This window comes from Dipodomys spectabilis, unplaced genomic scaffold (genome assembly GCF_019054845.1).
Source record: "Dipodomys spectabilis isolate Male_0828 unplaced genomic scaffold, ASM1905484v1 ptg000179l, whole genome shotgun sequence".
NCBI lineage: Eukaryota > Metazoa > Chordata > Mammalia > Rodentia > Heteromyidae > Dipodomys > Dipodomys spectabilis.
The window spans coordinates 5556149-5574964 of NW_024870856.1; the positions used below are offsets into that span (position 1 = coordinate 5556149).

Here is an 18816-nt window from a genome sequence, read left to right on the forward strand (position 1 = left end):
AGAACCCCATGTATGGAACAAGCCTACTTTTGTTACCTCTATAGATACACAGGAGATCGTTTCTAATAGCAATATCCTAGGAAATGTAATATATGTATTGAAAATATAAATGGTAGAGGAAAAGTAGCAGCATACCCATAATTTGTTTGTGCATTTATTTAACTTTGTATCCCTTAGTATTTAACAACTGATACTGTATATTATGTTCATATATATCTATATGTTAGTATATCTTTTACTATATATAAAATATGTTAGTATATATTTAATAATGATGTTAGAATACCAATAGAGTTTTATTGTACCTACATTTTCTGTAACTTACTTTGAATATATTGTTCTTAAAATACTTATTTTAAGCCAGGTGACAGTGGCTTATACCTGAAATTTGAGAACTACAATTTGAGGACTGCAGTTCAGAGCCATCCCGAGCAAGAAAGTCTGTGTCACTCTTATTTCCAATGAAGCACCCAAGAAGCTACAGCTTGAGCTGTGATTCAAACGGTAGAGTGCCAGCTTTGAGTGGAAAAAGCTAAAAGATAGCAGGCTTGAATTCATGCCCCAGTACTGGTACATACCGCCCTCTGCCCACATGTAGTGGACCTTTATTATATATAGCAAATAAATCAATGCTGTGTTTTACCCAGTTTTCAAGTTTTGAATATTGTATGAACATCTCAGATTATATAGATGTAGAAGCTGTGTTTTCTTTTCTGTACCTTTCTATCAGGTTATCAATATTTTTTAATGATCATAGAACATGGATTTTAAGCTTCATTTACTGACTTTACTTTTCTGTGTGTGTGTGTGTGTGTGTGTGTGTGTGTGTGTGTGTGTGTGTGTGTGTGTGTGTGTGTGTGTGTTTATGTGCAGATACCTAAAAAGCAAGCTTTCCTTTTAGTTTATCCTTGAGAAATTTGAGAATGTGTGTTGAAGATGATTAGTTTGGGGTAAACTCTAAGCTCATCACCAGGAAGGGGAAATCACTGTTGAATTACTCTTTCTTCATTTCCCCAAGTAGAGTTTTCAGGTTTATGTTTAAGTGATGAGCTTTAATTGCCTGTATACAATAAGAGCAGTTTGCTGAAATTTTACCCTGAACAGGTGAATGTCATTGTGATCAGAATTTTATCATGTAAAGAGGTTACATGCATCCCAACTTTTACAGCTACGTGGCTTAAACCACAAGTTGCACTGCAGTGTAATATGTCTATGTGATTGTAGTTCATTTATCAGTAGCCATTGATTGTATCTGAATGTGTCAGATAATTTGAAAGATATTTAACAAAGGATTATTTTTAAATTAAAAGTCAATTTATAGTCATGTTTGGTAGCTTGTGCCTTCAAGACAGACATTATGGGGCAGAGATTAGTATGACTGGGGTTGAGGTCAGTTGGGGAAAACAATTAACCAAATATTGTCTCAAATAGGGCAGCCTGGTGGTGCATGGGGTAGCCTGTAATCTCAGCTCCACATGAGGCTTAAGGAGGGGAATCATGGTCCAGCCATGACAAAAACCATAGACCTTGTCTGTAAAAGGAACCCAAAGCAAAAGGGAATGGAGCCATGGCTCAAGTGCTAGAACATCTGCCTGCTTAGCACAGGCATGGAGTTCGGACCTCAGAACTGCTTCTCCCGCAACTGATAATCATTTTGATACAATTTTCCAAGCATATATATTTTAACAGTTACAACAATCGCAATGAATGGTTTTGTGTCAGATGCAAGCCTTAAACAGAGAATGCTCCCATAATGGGGGCTCAGAGACATAAAACAGTATTTTCCCAATAGGATATTTATTAAGGCTGAACCAACTTGGCTACTAGGAAGCTCATACAAAAGAAAACAAAACCAAAAATAATAGCGACAGCATGGAACTTGTTTTCCCTCCCTCCCTCCCTCCCTCCCTCCCTTATCTCCCTCCCTCCTTCCCTTCTTCCCTCCCTCCCTTCCTTCTTTCCTTCCTTCCTTCCTTTTTCTTTGTGTTTGTTTTGTCTCTCTATCTTCCTTCCTTCTTTCCTTCCTTTCTCTTTCTTTTCTCTCTTTCTTCCTTTGAACAAAGTTGCCATTTAACAAAACACTTTATGAATACAGTGTATTCTGATCAATGCCAGCCCTTTCAAGATTCTCGCCTATCTCTTCCCTATCCACCCCTTCCTCACACTTCATCATTTTGTAGCATATCCATTGAATTCTTAACTTCATTCTCCCCCTCTTCTCATCTTCATTTGTTTACCTCTTTCTCCTTGATCCTACCTCACCCCTTTCAAGTACCCATTTCCTTATTTTATTGAACCCAATTTGTCTTTTCTAAAGAATTAATCTGAGTTCTCCCCTAAATCTTCTGTATTTTAATTAAATACCCTTGCAGACCACCTGAAATACTACTTACATATTTATAAATTAATTCTGACTCCTACATATGAGAGAAAATGTGCAGCCTTTGTCTCCCTGGGTCTGACTTTCTTCACTTACCACGAATTATTCCCCAGTCCTTCCATTTCTTTATAACGGATGAGTGAAATTCTAGTGTGCGTATACCACATTTTCTTGATCTATTTGTCCATTGAGGGCATCTGGGATGATTCCATACTTTGGCTATGGTGAACAGTGCTGCAATGAATATGGTTTTCAGTGTGGCTTTACTGTATCCTGGTTTTTAATCTTTTGGGTAAATGCCTTGGAGTGGAATTGCTGGATCATAGGGTAATTCTACTGCTTTCTAGAGTGGTTAAACAAGTTTACTTTCCCACAAGCAGTGTATTAGTGTTCCCTTTTGGTCAGATCTTTGCCAGGATTTGGGATTGATTGTTTTCTTGATAATGGCCATTCTAACTGTGGTGAGGTGAAATCGCAATGCTGTTTTGATTTGCATTTCCAGATGCTTAGCAGTGTTGAACATTTTTATCATGTGTCTATTACCCCTATTGCCCATGTTTTCTTCTTCCGATGCTTTCAGGGTTTTGGGTCTTACATTGAGATCTTCATTCCACTTTTAAGTTAATATTGGTGTCAGGTAGTATATAAGGCTCCAGTTTTGTTTTTTACATATGGATATTCAGTTTTTTTAGTGCTATTTGTTGAAGAGGCTGTCTTTTTTCCAGCCTCTTTTTTTTTGTTCCCTTATTGAATATTAGATGGCTCTAGGTCTGTGTATTTCTTTCAGAGTCTTTTATTCTCACAACTTGTTTGCTCAGAGAAATTCTTAATATTTTTTTAACTAAGAAACTTGTGAAGTGTGCCTCATCATACACAGTGGATGATGTATCAATCAGGATGATTTGGTCAAGTAACAAATAATGTCAAAATCTTAGTGATTTATCTAGGTACTCTATTTAATTACTCGAGGAACACAGCTGGTACAGTTGTGTAATACTGCTGCTGCTTCAGAGCCCCATGATTTCTTATGCCTGGCCTACCTAATACAATGAACAGGCTTTCTAATACAAGGAAAATCAGAGAATGAAGACTGGCACACTTGCTTTCAAATGTGTGTATTCATCTGTGACTATGTGCAAAATAAATTGTAATAGCAAGACTAGTCTTCATTAAATATTTCTTTTCCAACCTAGTATTTTGTACGCATCACTGTTATATTGGTTCACCCTTTCTTCTTGTTTCACCATTTTGTTATTCTCTTCCCTTCCCCAAATCAGATAAACATATATACAAGACACAGTGTACCAGAATCAAAAACAGTGACTAACGGGAATAAACCAAAGGAAAAAAAAATAAAAAGAAAATTTGATACAGTACATTGATGACAATGATGTCAACAATAACAACAAAAAACCCTCTTGTTTCCATATCTAGGGGTTCATTTCGATTAGTATCATTTTGTATGGCCATATGTACATAGCTATTGAGCTATTGCAATGCTCTGCTAGGACTATCATAGACATATACTAATTATTAGAAATGAGGGAAGCCATGGAGCCTATGTTTCTTTGGGCCTGGCTTACTTTACTTAATATAATTTTTTCCAAGTCTTTCCATTTCCTTACAAATGGTGCAATGTCATTCTTTCTGATGGAAGCCTAGAACTCCATTGTGTATATATGCCACATTTTCTAAAAATAATATGCCACATTTTCTTGATCCATTCATCTATTGAGGGATGTCTGGATTGGTTCCATATCTTAGCTATGGTAAATAATGTTGTAATAAGTAGGGGAGGGAAGAGTGAGGGGAGGAGAGGGATTGTGGGAAAAAAATGAAGGAACGGGTAACAATGTTCGACAAAGAAAAGTATTCAAGCTGGGAGCTGGTGGCTCACACTTGTAATCCCAGCTACTCAGGACACTGAGATTTGAGGATCACAGCTCAAAGCCAGCCTGGGCAGGAAAGTCTGATCTCCAATTAACCACCAGAAAACTGGAAGTTGTGCTGTGGCTAAAGTGGTAGAGCTCTTGCCTGGAGCTGAAGATCTCAGGAACAGTGCCTAGACCCAGAGTTCAAGCCCCCTGACCAAAAAAAAAAATGTATTCATTACCTTATGTAATTGTAACCCCTGTGTACAGCACCTTTACAACAAAATAAAATTTAAAATTTTGCTGGGTACGAGTGGCTTACACCTGTAATTCTAGCTGTTCAGGAGGCTGAGATCTGAGGATAGCGGTTCAAAGCCAGTACTGGCAGGAAAGTCTGTGAGACTCTTATCTCCAATAAACCACTAGAAAACTAGAAGTGGCACTGTGGCTCAAGCGGTAGAGTGCTCATTTTGAGCTGAAGAGTGCAGGGACAGCGCCAAGCCCAGAGTTCAAGCCCCACGACCAACCCCCCCAAAAAATTTCATAAAAATAAATATTTCTTAAATAGAAGAGGAAAAACTAGTGAACCATGACAATATTTGCTAAGATAGAACTAACTCACCCACCTTGAATTGGGGGAAGAATAGACTATGGTTCATATCCAATCAGAAGGGTCCTAGGAAACAATGGAGATGATCTCCAGTGCCTGAACATGAAGACAAAACCAGAAATGAGCAGGACTTGCCAAGAGAACCTTGCAAAAGTACTGCCAGACAATGAGTCATTGGAAACTTATCACCAATCATAGCTAGAAAAATGATTATTTTTATGGGCATTCTCTATGCTCTGAATGTATGAAGATCTAATTTTTAAATGAGGTGCAGAGTATGAATAAGATTAGATCATCTTATGATATTAAAACATTTGTCCTCATCACCATTCACAGAGAAGAGACTATTGTTTTATGCATATTTTATGAGAACTATAGATAAAATTCATCCAAGTTAATAGGATATCCAAAAATAGTATCATCGACTTCAGAAATACTATGAAAGGCATACTTCTCAAATATCTGTGTGCACTAATCAGGGAAATCTTTTAACAGATTATGTAAAAATGTATTTCAAATGGTAGTTTCCCTCATGCTAAATTGTTAACCTATTCATATTTGTGATTTCTCACTAACCTTGAACTTTTCTTGGAGATGGTTGCAGGGAAGCAAACAGGAGTTTCAGTTTATGTTGGTTTAGAATTCCTCATGGGGATGGGAGCAGTGTTCTGCTCTAGCTTACTTGTGGTTCATCTGCTCTGTCTAAACTACCATTGTTGTAATGTCCACATTAGGAAATGAATCCTAAAAGAGCACTCCATTTTCTACTGCTGTAGAACACACTGCTCTAGAATATAGCGTCTTACACTAATACTTATCTCATGGTTTCTGGGACCAGGAATTCCAGAGCAAGTAGATGTTTCTGGGTTCAGCTGAGGGTGTGTTTCCTGAAGTCCTGCCTGGAGTGGGCAGATCTGCCCCTCCCTATAGTTCCATCCTGGTGGTGGCCTGCATGTGTCAGTCCAGTCTGTGTCCCTCTGTGGGAAGGAAGCTGTGGTTTCTCTTCATGGGGTGGATGGCAGGTCTTCTTAACATAGCAGATGTTTCTCCAGAATGAATGACACAGGAGATCAACATGGAAGTCACAATGCCGTTTCTGATTTAGTCTTAGAAGTCACACACCATCACCTTCACCATCCCCCACCCTTGAAAAGAGACAAGAAAAAGGTCCAGCCCCTATCAAAGGAAAGGGAATTAAACTCTGACCTTGGAAGACAAAAGTAAAAATGTGAGGACACATTTAAAATCGTGTTCTACCACATTAACCCTATGCTAGATTGTTATAATTAATAAACAGATATGATGCATGTGCTGATGAGAGAATATTTTCATGAAGAGAGAACTGAGAGTCTTAGCCTGAGGGAAAGAAGATTGCCAAAAATTGATGATCACCTACCTTTTGGCACATCTAATTATTTAAGTGATTTATTGATTATGTACTGGAACATTTAAACTAAATTCTAGCACTTATGATTGAGAAAGTTCATACACACACACACACACACAGATGACAAATTTTTGCATGACCTTCACTAGTACAACAAAAATTACTGTGTACATATAGTTTGAATTTAACACTCCAAAACAAAGGTTTATTCTTTTTTTATTGTCAAGGTGATGTATGAGAGGTTTCAGTTACATAAGTAAGGTGATGAGTACATTTCTTGTAAAATTTGTTACTTCCTCCCTCAATTTTCTCCTACTTTTTAAAGTCATATTGTAATAAGCTCTCTTCTTGAAGTCATATGTGAATTGACTACATGATATCAGAATTTCTTGTCTTCAGGTTAAAAAAATGGAAGCATATCTTATAGTTATGAAAACTATGGTCACTGCAATGTAGTTTTTGTTTTATTTTCTTTTAAAGTCAGAGGAAACACTCTTTTCTCTGCAGAATTTCCCAGGCCAAGGATCACAGGGAAATGGTGTAAGAACAGTAAAAACTTGGTGGCCTGTAATTAAATTAAAAGCATCAATTTCCCTGTTGCAGTGAGTTAAACACACTCTATGCAGATATTTATTTACACTGTGGGATGCTTTTCCCTGACTGCCCACTGGTATGCATTCTGGACAGGGGAGAGATTGAGCCCTTATTTCTTGAGAAATTGTTAAATGTCAGATACATGCTTGCAATCAATATGAAGGGTAAATTGCCATAATTTGAGTGGACACTTTCAACTACTATGCAGTAAGAACATGTTGCGGACCAGTGTGTGGCTGGCATTTGGGGACTTTCTGTTTAATAGACAGTGACACCGTTGGTAATTCACAGTGGGGAAATTGTGGGCTGGCTACAGAGCATGCTTTGTTTTCCTGGTAGATTATTTTTCCTTGTAGATCTGTGATTGAGTTAGGGATATGTAAAATGAAAAACTACATATTTGCTTGAAATATTACTAGGGAAGACAAGTTGATTTCCAGTTAGGATCTTAGCTACCTTGGGTTGCCCGCACCGATTCCAGTTGGAGAGGGAATCTCTTTACAAAGGAACTCCCGATGCTGACAATTGTATGGTGTTTGGGTGTCTCTGGGTGATGATGATATTACACTGGATGTTTATTTTAGATAATGGGAACATTTTATGCATCCTGAGCCTCTTCATTATGGAATACACCAGAACCCTTCTTCATGGATAGGGAGAGTCAAAATGTAAAGTGTGGTACCTATAGCAACCTCTGTTGAAATCACTGTTCTTCTGATGAGTTTGGAATTCTGCAACCTGAGACCTTGTTTCTCTGGCATGAGGGGAAGTGTTGTACAGCTAAGCAAACCCATAAAGGATCTCTAAGGCATCTTTGTGGTGTTTGGGGGAGCAAGGACAGTTCATTCACTCCAGAAGTGGATCAGCGTCCAATATCGACGAAGTATGAGCCCTGGAACTGTCTTACTGTCATCATTCATGTTGCTCAGACATTCTCATTATAAAGATGGACATAGGTGTGATGTGCAGAAATACACACTGACTATTTTACTATTGAGTATCTATTGTCCAAATTCATCAATTTGAACATTTTTCTTTTGTTCATCAGGGAAAGTATATAAGACATTTATACACCAATCAATATTGTCAGTATAACCCTCCTTGCCATTTTAAAATAGGGCTGATGATGAAGTCTAAGTCTTCTCTGTTTTAACTTACTCAATAAGCATTAATGATGTCAGTTCTTTGTAGGGCACTATTCTAGGCACGGAGGTCATGAATATGAATAAGACATAGTTTTCGAGCTCAAAGAATTCATGACCTAATTAGGAGACATGAAATGTAAATTTATGGTGTTTCCATAAATTTAAATATAGCACTGTCTAATAACACTTTTTAGTTCCAGCTGACAGAAAATCCATCCTAAACAGCTGAAGGAAAAGGAACCACAGTTATATCAAAAGTTTCCTAATTACAAAAGCACTAAAAGATATTTTAAGGAAAGGGTGACATTGTCCAAAAAGAATTGGACTCATTACATGACTTAGGCAATTGTTTACCTATCCGTTCAACTCCTTAATAATAACAAGAAAGTCATATTTAAAGTGATATTTTTAGTCACAGAAGAGATAAAATCACTACAGCCCACGGTGATAAATGCAACTCTTAGAGATAAATGCCATGTCTGAGGGAGGTGTAGCTACCAAGGTAGAAGCAAGGAAGAGGTTCACATTGTTAAGAGTTTTCCAGAAAGGGTACAGATAGAAAGAATGCATAAACAGGAGGAGAGAAAAGGATGGGCATTTTAATAGACAGATGATGAAAGCAAGAGGGAGAGAGAATTCCATGTGTACAAAATTCAATTCAGTAAGCAGTACTGGGAACTACGAGACCCTTGTTGTATCTACTGTAAAGACAGATGGGTGAAGGGAAAGGCAAGACAAGATTTAAGATTTAACCATGGTTATGAATGGGAAAGCTGATTCTCCCAACATGCAAAGCCAACCAGATTTCACCTTTTCTATGGATAGTTTCTAAACTGTTCAGCTTCTATTAGTTTATCCATTATCCTGTCTCATGTAACTGTCTAAAACAGAACAGGAAGTATGTACCCTTCATTGAAAGCTTCCACTTGTTAACTATTTTTTGGTTTCTGATTACAATGTGTCTATACAAAATGCATTTCCTACCTCAGTTTCGAAGCCTCTGTCCAAGGTGCTGAGAATCGCTGAAATAGGGCAGTAGAGGGTGTTGCAATCAAAGATGTCGACTCTCCTAATAAGTTTTATAGATAAGAGATTTGAGGAGACAGTATAGCTGGAAGATGGGATTAGGTTAGAGAGGTTTTATGGGTATCTGGAAGAAGACAAAGGGCCATTCTGAATGTGGTATTTGTGGAGTTCATATGTAGCTATTTGAGATGTAATTACCTATATGGAGCTCAATTGTGAGATTTTCATTAATGATAAATATCAGAGTCATAATTTGCACAACCAGCGCAGGCAATGTTCAGTGACGTGAAATGCAAGTTGTGGATGTTTGGAAATTCTCATTGTGCTGGGCTGGCCATTGGCATTCTTCAGTAGCATAGCATACCTCACCCTACCCTGTAACAACACTCTGCATGTCTCAAGAATTGGTTATTTTTGCAGATTGGCCAGTCGAAGCTCAGGTCATTCACAGACTCAAGGTCATCATCACACTTCTGAAAATCCTCTTCCGAGATTTCCCAGTTTTCTTCCTGGGTATTTTCAGAACCCGACTGCTGCTCTCCGAAAACCAGCTCTCCTTTTCGCCTCCCAGCTTACCTCACATAGGATTCTGGTCCTTTCTGCTCACAGTCTTTCTGCTGCCAGTCCTTAAAGCTCTTGCCATCCTTTGGCTCTTCCCCTTGACCTAGTGAGTTGCCTGAGTACAGCTAAATCCATGGGCCTTCATCATCACAACCTTACCTAGCAACCCTCCTTCCCTCCTCCCTTCCTTCCTACCACCTTACTTTCGATCCTCCTTCCATCTCATTCTCCCTCCCTCCTTTTCCTCCTTTCTTTTTCAGCGGTAGTGAGTTTGAGCCCAGGGCCTCACACCTGCTAGGTAGGCAATTCACCTACCCCTCTAGTACTTTTTGCTCTGGTTATTTTTCAGATAAAGTCTCATGCTTCTTTCTGGTCTGGCCCCAGCCCATGATGACCCATTCTCCAACATGGGCTTCCCATGTAGCCTGGATTAAAAATATGTCCCTGCCATACCTGGTTTGTTTATTGACAAGTATCTAGCTAGCCTATTTATTTTTAACAAGGTTCACTTTGAACTACCATCTTCCTGATTTCTAACTCTTTGTAGGTACCTATCAATAATATTCTTACATGTGAACTATTGAGATCGTTTATTAGGAGTAGTGAAAATTGCTGAGTTCATGCATTAGGAAACAGGACTTAAAGACACTCAGAGAATAGACAGAGGAAGACTGTCCCCAGTCCTCACTACAGTATCCTGCTAGGACCTGGCTGCCTCTGGGTCTCTCGCAAGTGTGAGCAGAGCTTATCATACTCCCTCTGTAGTAGCCTCCACAGAATATTCCTTTTACCTCCCATCAGTCTTCATGTCACTAAGGATCACAGTGCAGGTAGACCTCAGCTCTGTGGTGATAATTGTGTCACGATCGTATCCTTGTCAGTGATCATGCAGTGACAGGACTGGACATCCAATCCTCGAGAGATGTTCAGCCTTCCCACTCTTTCCACAGAGGATGGCAGAGCTATCATCTCTGACACTCAGATGCCAACATCGCTCTGTGCTGCCCTCCTATCTATAAGTGAGGCCAGAGCCTCAGAGGCCATGACTGGTAACTGACACCTCACCCTTAAGTTCTCAGCCAGGATTTGTCATTCTCTACTCACTGGTCTTGGATTCTGTGCCCTGGTTGAATGCTGAGCATACAGTTCAATGCTGTTTCTTGCATCTATTTTCTCCCAGTTCTGTTGGCAGGTTGCTGGTTGTAAGTTTCAGCTCCCAGAAGCCTGCATGATTGATGGCTGTATGTGAGAATCCAAATACCCAGGGCATCCCATGGCCGGCAGCTGATGGCGGCAAAAACCTTAGACTCATCAGGATTTCTGAAAAGCAGCTTTCTTGAGTTAGAAATACATCATTCAAATACCACAGAGAGAAAAGCTCCTAACGCAAAGCTCATTTTGCTTATGTTATATGCTCTAGTAAGCAACCATTATCGATTTTACTCTAATAGTTCATGCATTAACTCAACAAATAACTGCCGGCTGCAGATCAGATACTGAGCTAGGTGTGCTAAATTGAACCTAGATCAGGACAGATTGAGTTTCTGCCCCAATTATATTTAACATTGACAGTGATTAATTATTGCATCGCTTATATTATGACAAGGATTAATTTTAAATTTCTCTTTTGAAAGCAACAAGCTAGGGTGCATGCACCTTTTTCTGGGTACAGAGCGCAAGAATAATTTTGGTGTGGAGATGTTAGTTCCAAATTCAGGCTTCTACTTTGGGCAGGCCAAGTGATTATACAAATGACATGTTCAGTGTTAGTGTTTGTGTCATTAATTCATGCGTCTTTTGGAGCCTAATTTTAATTAAAAATGTTTTTGCTTATTCTTATACAGTGGGATGGAAGATTAGATAATCAAATATGTTAAAAATATTAAAATTTTATGACTGTAAACTGCTCGGATTTATATCTGTTTTAAGGGCAAAATTTGTAGTTTCTATTGGTCTATTTATTATTAAATTAGTATAAGGTGATGGAAAATTATTAAAGTGATGCCTAGTGCAGGTAATAGAGCCAAATAGAGTCTATAGTGACAATATTTTTGTGTTTTAGAACATAGGATCAAGAGCAGGGAGGGGTCCCTGGTGAATAGGAAGGAGATGTTTGGTGATCTTCATGGGAGAGGAAGCAAGGATAGGAGTGACAGCAAGCCAATACTTGTCTTTAGCTATGAAAAGTCTTGAAAGTCACACACATTATGTTCTACTTATTCTGTCTCTAGGAATATGTCAGTTAGAAATGTTATGAATTTTGAAAGTGTGATGAAATTATATCAGATAAATTTGGATATATATAATATAGAAAGGAGATTCAACACTAATCATTATATAATTATACTATTGAATAACTTAGTTGATTTCAGAAATTGCTCATGAGGTGTTGGTAGTAAAAACTTCCTTTTCAGAAATAATACGCCATCCATTCTGGAAAAGTCATTCTATAGAATACTGATTAAGTATTGTACTGATTAATTACTGATTTTTGGGGGATTACCTCTGACTAATATAAAAACACACGGGCATACCATTCACTGCAAAATCTAGAAGCTTGAAGTTTTCAGTACTTCCTTGAGACAGTTCAGGGCTTGGTTCTTGAGGATCTTTTCCACATTTCCTAGTCTGTTCTGTAATGTCTGAGGTAAGACCGTTGGGAATGGAAGTTGACAATCTCTGCTGTCCAATATTATGTAGTGACCAATGGTTAATTTGGATCTAGATGTTAAAAAATATTAACCATGGAAATTATTCTAGGTCGTTAGTATCTAGGCATGGGGATTGTCTTTGGGAACAGCAGCTCTGATGATTTCTATTTTCCATATTCAATGCTATAGGAGAAAGATTGAAGAAAAGAGGTGGATGAGCAGGTCTGTGTTCCTTAGTCTATGTGGGTAAAGTTGTCAAGTGCCTATGATTTGATCTAGTGCCTGTTAGGTCCTATATTGTCTTATTGGTCTCATCTCACCTGTCCCACTTATCTCAAAGATAAAACACAAAGGTGTGAGTGCTATGTGGACAGAAGGTGAAATCAGTCTCTAAAGTCCCGTTGTTTCGAATTCTATAATTATGTCACATTCTGACTCTGCAGCCCTTTGCTTCCTGAAATGTCCTCAGGTTGTCTGATAGTTACATCTGATTGTAGTGATGGTATCTCCTCCCACTGAGCTTGTCTTCTTCCATTGCAGGAGCTATGCCTGTCCCAGACCAGCCCCAGTCAGCCTCCGAAAAGACCAGCTCCCTGAGCCCTGGCTTAAACACCTCCAATGGGGACGGCTCCGAAACAGAGACCACCTCCGCCATCCTTGCTTCGGTGAAAGAACAGGTAGAAACATTTCCATTTCTTTGATGGATTATGGGGGACATTTAAAAATTGCTTTTCCAGATAAACAAGGATGATTAAATTGTGTTGGAAGAAAAATAATAATTTTCTAGCAGAATGTTGCTATTCATTATAGAAATAATATTAAAATATGGTTACAATTGCTTTTGACTTCATGATATTATTCATGATTTAGGCAGTTTTCTTGAAAAAAAATTCACAGGGGGGAAAATATTCCCCTACAGGTGATAGTTTGACAGATTTGTTGATGAACCTAATGCTTAGTACTATTAAATATTTGAGTCCAAATGTTGCTCTTTAGAAAATGTAAAGTCTAATAAACTGTCAACATCTATCCAGGATGCTGAGGATAAAATATTATTGTATGTTGACAGTGAGCTAATATCACATTAGGACAACGAAATTGGTCTTCCAGTGTTTCTGTGGCTGGTTGTTTGTTTAAAGGTCATAAGGAAGCTTAGCTATTGAAGAATTCAAGGAAAGTTAATAGAATATACCTTATATGGAAATATACTTTTCAGTTGAATGGACTCATCATGGACATTAAAGTTGAAATAAAAGATTCTAAACTGGGTACTGGTGGCTTTTCCCTGTAATCCTAGCTCTTTAGGAGGCTGAACTCTGGGAATCACAGTTCAAATCAGGCAGACAAATCCAAGAGACATTTTTTTTTTACAGTTAACCAGTAAAAGCATGAAGTAGAAGTATGGCTCAAGTACTACAGCACTAGTGTTGAGAAAAAATATCTATCTTAGCAAAAGTGTATGAGGCTATGAGTTTACGGCCCAGTACTTACCCTACACATAACACACACACACACAGAACTTCATTTCAATCTACCAAATATGAAAATGTTAAAAAAAATGATGTGTTTTATATGCTAGTTAAATGTTAAGGTGGGAGACAATTCACATTCTTTTCTGTTCCAAATGAGAATGTGAAGTTGTGTTTTGTCTTAATCACATAATGTTTTCTACAAAGTAACATTTAAAATGTCTCACAATAGCCTATGATCTAGTCTGGCTGGGATTATGTTCTATACACTTGAGTGACCTACAGCCTAAGATTTTGTACATATGAAAATGTGTTAAAAACTTTACTCGAGATAAAGAAAGAAAAAGAAAATATTACTTGATGAAGAGTTGAAAAAATGATTAATCCTTCCCCAAATAGATCATGTAATTTTTAGCAAAAATGAATTATCCTACGATTTAGCATTTGTGAAGAAGTCACATGAATTTGGGAAGTAAATGACATAGGATACTATTGCCCTATGCTTTAAAAACAAAATAGTAGACTGGATTTATTTTTGTTTGTGCATATTTAGGATTATCTAGAAAAATTAGAAGGAAAGAAATAAAACTGGTGCTATATGGAGACCCCTATCTGTTTACTTACAAAGAGGCGGGAACGGCCTGATGACAGAGAACTAAGAAGCAAAATGAGAGAAGGAATTGGAGGCTAAGTTAAATCTGAGCTGGGTTTGGACAGTCAGAATTACTTCTACAATTGAACCTGGTTGTTTCAGTATTGAGTGTAGATGAAATGCCCGAGGCAAACTCCATTACTGTAAATAATGCCTTTCAAACTTCTTTTATTTTTTGTTTCTGGGCCTTACTTCAGGGTCCTGCACATGCTAGGCTGGTGCTCTACCATTGAGTTATATCCTCAGCCCTCTGAATTCTTGGTGATAATTTGTTTATTTATTTATCAGTTGTGGGGCCCGAACTCTGGGCCTGGGCACTGCCCCTCAGCTCTTCAGCTCAAGGCTGTCGCTCTACTGCTTGAGCCACAGCGCCACTTCTGGCGCTGTGTGAGGAATCGAACCCAGGGCCTCATGCATGCGAGGCAAGCGCTCTACCACTGAGCCATCTTCCTGGCCCCAATTTAATGTTTTAAAAAGAAGTAATGGTATCTTTCTAAGTCATTTAAAACAATTCATTGTTTTTTTTGGGGGGAACCAAAACTGTGATTGTGGTTACATGTCCCTAAGGTGAGAAGGAAGGGAAACCCTGTCCTCTGTACCTGAGACAGAGCAGCTGAGACAGTCCAGTGAGCCGCAGGGAGTCAGATGCCAAGTGAAATAAGCAGAAATCAGCAAGTAGGAAACTTCAGGAACTGTCTTGCTTTGCACAGATAATTCATTTCATCTATCTATCTATCTATCTATCTATCTATCTATCTATCTATCTATCTATCTATCTATCATTCTACTTGAGTTTGAACTTGACATCCAGTCTGCCAGGTGGGCTCTCTACTGGTGAGCCATGTCTCCAGCCCTTCTTTTGTACTGGTTAGTGTGAGGTAACCAGTTCTTACCTGGCTTTGCTCCAGCCTGTGCCTGGATGGAGATCCTACTGTTTTATCCTTCCCACAGAAGTTGGAGTGGCAGATGGGCTCTGCCACACCCAGTGTCCTCCAGCGGAGACATACCGACAGTTTCTAATGGCCAGGCCTGGAGAGGAGATCCTCCCGATCTCAGCCTCTGGTGTGGCTGGGGTTATGAGCATGCCCCACCACGCCCAGCCATTGGTTGAGAAGTGGCCTGTGAACATTATGTCTGGGGTTCACACCAAAGCATGACCCTCCTGATCTTAGCCTCCCAAGAAGGAATTCAGGTGCAGGCAACTGCCTTTATTTCCTACATTATTCTTAAGTTTCTTCTCTTTTTCTCATATATCTAGTATGCTATCGTAGTTAGTGCTAAATTAGAGATGTTTCTAGAAGGCTGGGATATTCACTGCAAAATTATGAAAAACCATTATTCCCTGTGTGTGTGTGTGTGTGTGTGTGTGTGTGTGTGTGTATGTGTGTGTGTGTGTGTGTTCACATGCATGTGTGCATGTGCCAACCTGGAGCTTGAACCAAGGGCCTGGGCACTGTCCTGAGTTTCTTTTGCTGAAGGGTAGCACTCTACTAATTGAGATACAGCTCCTCTTCTAGATTTTTTTTTGTAATTATTCAAGATAAGAATTTCTTGCCTGGCCTTGCTTCGAACCATGATCCTCAAGTCTCAGCCTCCTGAGTAGGCTTAACCCACCAGTGCCCAACATGATTCTTAATAATTATATGTATACTATGCCTATCAATCCATTCATTAGAAGAATATTATTGTCCCTTTTCTCAAGCTTTCCAGAATTGAACTCCCATTGAGTTCTTAAGGAATTTCAAGTAAGAAATCTGGTAGTAGCTCCCCATGCACTATCTAGTCCTGTCTAGTCTGCAGGAGGGAAACCTTTCTTTCATATACTATACATGTGTTATGAGCTGTAAAATAATAAGTTTTATCATTTATTTACTCGTTCCATAAACATATGAGGAATCTTACATAGTCAAGGCAAAATATAAAGGTCCATGCACATTCAAAGAGAACACAATCTAATAGAGTTAATTTGAGGAAGTTGTTAATGAGGTTAAGAATACAAATTCTTAGGCTGGTGGCTAACATTGAATGAAAATAAATCCTAGCTTATATGTGTAGACTAAAAATCTAAGTCATAACACACTTTTAAGCCATGAAATATCCCACCTTACAAGCTAGCAGAACAGAAATATTTATCAGATGAATTCTTGAATACAGTAGTCATGTTTTGTTCAGTAGTGAATAAGTGTTCATTGACTTTTTTTCTACTTTCCCATCTCAATTGCTTTCTGACTGGTAAATCGTATGCTTTTTCATTGACATAAATAAATCCAGGGTCTGTGCTTCATTCTCTAGCAAAGCTCTCTATTTCAGACATACCTGTCCTATTTCCTAACAAGTCTCTTAGGACCAGAGACTTAGACAAGATTTAGATGAGAATTTAAGAGAGAGGTGGTGAATCTCCCTTTCTTCTCTTATACCCATTGTCCCTCAGTAGAAGCAGAGGGAGTAGGAGGTGAACATTAGACATGAAATGACCCAAGGAAGATAGATCATTTGGATAAACAGCAGATTGCTAATTATTGTTTGAGACAAGGCCTTATTAACGGTTTTGAATTGCCTAGCTTTGAACTAGGATCCTTTGTACCAGTGTAGGAGGAATTACAGATGTGAGCCACTGTAACCAGCAAAGAGTTTTAACATATAAAAGTTTGTAGAGGAAATTTTATGTATTGAAAAAGTTTATGTGGCTTACATTACTTGAAATGGTGAATATTTGTAAAAGCTCAAATCTTGTATTGCTAGACTAGTTGTTCTTGCTCATTAAATTCTACACATATTCTACATCATATTGTGCAATTACAGGAATTTTAAAGTAGCCTTATTTTTGTGTATTGTTGATTACTAAATGGCAAAAGCAAGTTTTCTTGCTTTTAGTCATTTATGGTAGTTAATGTAGGAAAAATGACCTTTTGCACTTCTGCTATAGGCAAAATCATTAAGCATTTTACACAGGTTGAGTCTTAAAAAGACACTGAACAGCATTTTTTGAGGTTCATGTAAAATTGAAAAAAAGCTATTACTGTTACTGATGTTATTAATTTGTGGTGCTGGCTTTATAACTGACGGCCTTGCTCTTGCTTGTCTAGTACTCTATCACTTGAACCAGGCCTCTAATTCTGCTTTTTGTTGATCGTTTTGGAGATGCAGTCTAGTGAACAATTCTGCCTGGATTCCTTCCAGCCTTGATCTCTAAAAGAGTAGCTACAATTAAAACTGATGCCTAGTTGTAAAGAACCCCTGTTTTCACTGTATTTGATGTTGGTATAATTTGTGGAGGGGAAGGGAAAAAACAAATCGTTTAAATAGGGATACAGGTGGACCCATTGCAGCAATGAGATGTACAAGTCGTTATGTCGAAAAACGAACTTTTCAACTTTGGTGGGGGGGGGGGGCGAGGATCAAGTGGGGGTGGGGGGTATGGGAAGGGATGGGAAGGGGAAACAAAGGAGCAGACAACCATGCTTGATAAGAAATGTTCTCGTTATCTTGCCCATGTAATTGTAACTCCTCTGTACGGTATTTTCACAATAATAATAATAATAAAAAAGAATCTTACGCTGAAAAAAAAAAGAAATCTTGATCTTTCTATCCTCTCCTGTGCATGTAGCATACCTTCTTGCTTCGCTAGCCTCTCCACTGGTAATTTGGAATTACCTTTGCTCTTGTAAAGCCGAATTTCAATTGCCAACTTGTTTGGATTAGGAAGTGCCTAGGAGATTAGTTAAGCATACCTTGGTGCAATGGTCAGAGAGCTCAATTCTTGGATGGTTTAATCAATGGATAGATTCTATCCATTGATCTTCCTGCCTGGTTGAAGGAAATGGGTCCCTGGGGATGTCTGTGGTGGCGACATGTTTCTTGGACTTTCCTGTGTCCCCTTTTCTCTGCTTCCTGTCCAGTAGGACAGCCTCATCCTCCACATGCTCCCCCTGCCCTGAGATTCCAACAACCCTGCACTGTACTCACTGAAATTGGGAGCTGCATTTAGTTCTCCCTCCCTCTATTGCTTCTGTTAGGTTCTTGTTCCAGCAGCATAAGCATCTGAGTAATGCAGCTCTGTGTAACTAGAATAGTATTCGATGTTCTTTTACTATTCTTCCAATGCTGTGTATTATTGCAAAGTCTTTCAACGTTGTTAGTGTTACTGTAATGCACGACCACTGTTTCTGATAACACAATGTGGTATATGACCTATATCTCTTAATCAGCTTCAGATAGGAATTTAACAAAGGACTTTATGAAAATAATGACAGAACTATTATCCATGAAAAAGAGAAAATCAAAACATCTCTGGGAAAGGTCAAGAAGATAGAGGATTATCAGCCAAGGGCAGTGAACTTTAAATTTGCTTGTTCAGAAAAGCTAAGAATTCCACGTTTCCCCAGAGAAGGTTCTACCCATTGAATCTTTTCTGTAATGTCACGATTTAAAAAGAGAATTACTTCATTTCTGCTTTAAAAGTTCATTTCT

At 38.5% G+C, this 18816-nt stretch overlaps 1 protein-coding gene across 1 annotated transcript in view; it reads left to right on the plus strand.

Annotated features, from left to right (window-relative positions):
• The window catches only part of Ctnnd2 (catenin delta 2), a 788751-nt gene that overhangs the window by 125979 nt on the left and 643956 nt on the right, over positions 1 to 18816 (plus strand). Inside the window, exon 2 of the mRNA XM_042695245.1 lies at positions 12766 to 12902. Within this exon, the coding sequence (XP_042551179.1) occupies positions 12766 to 12902 (137 nt within the window). The remainder of the gene's footprint in view (positions 1 to 12765; positions 12903 to 18816) is intronic.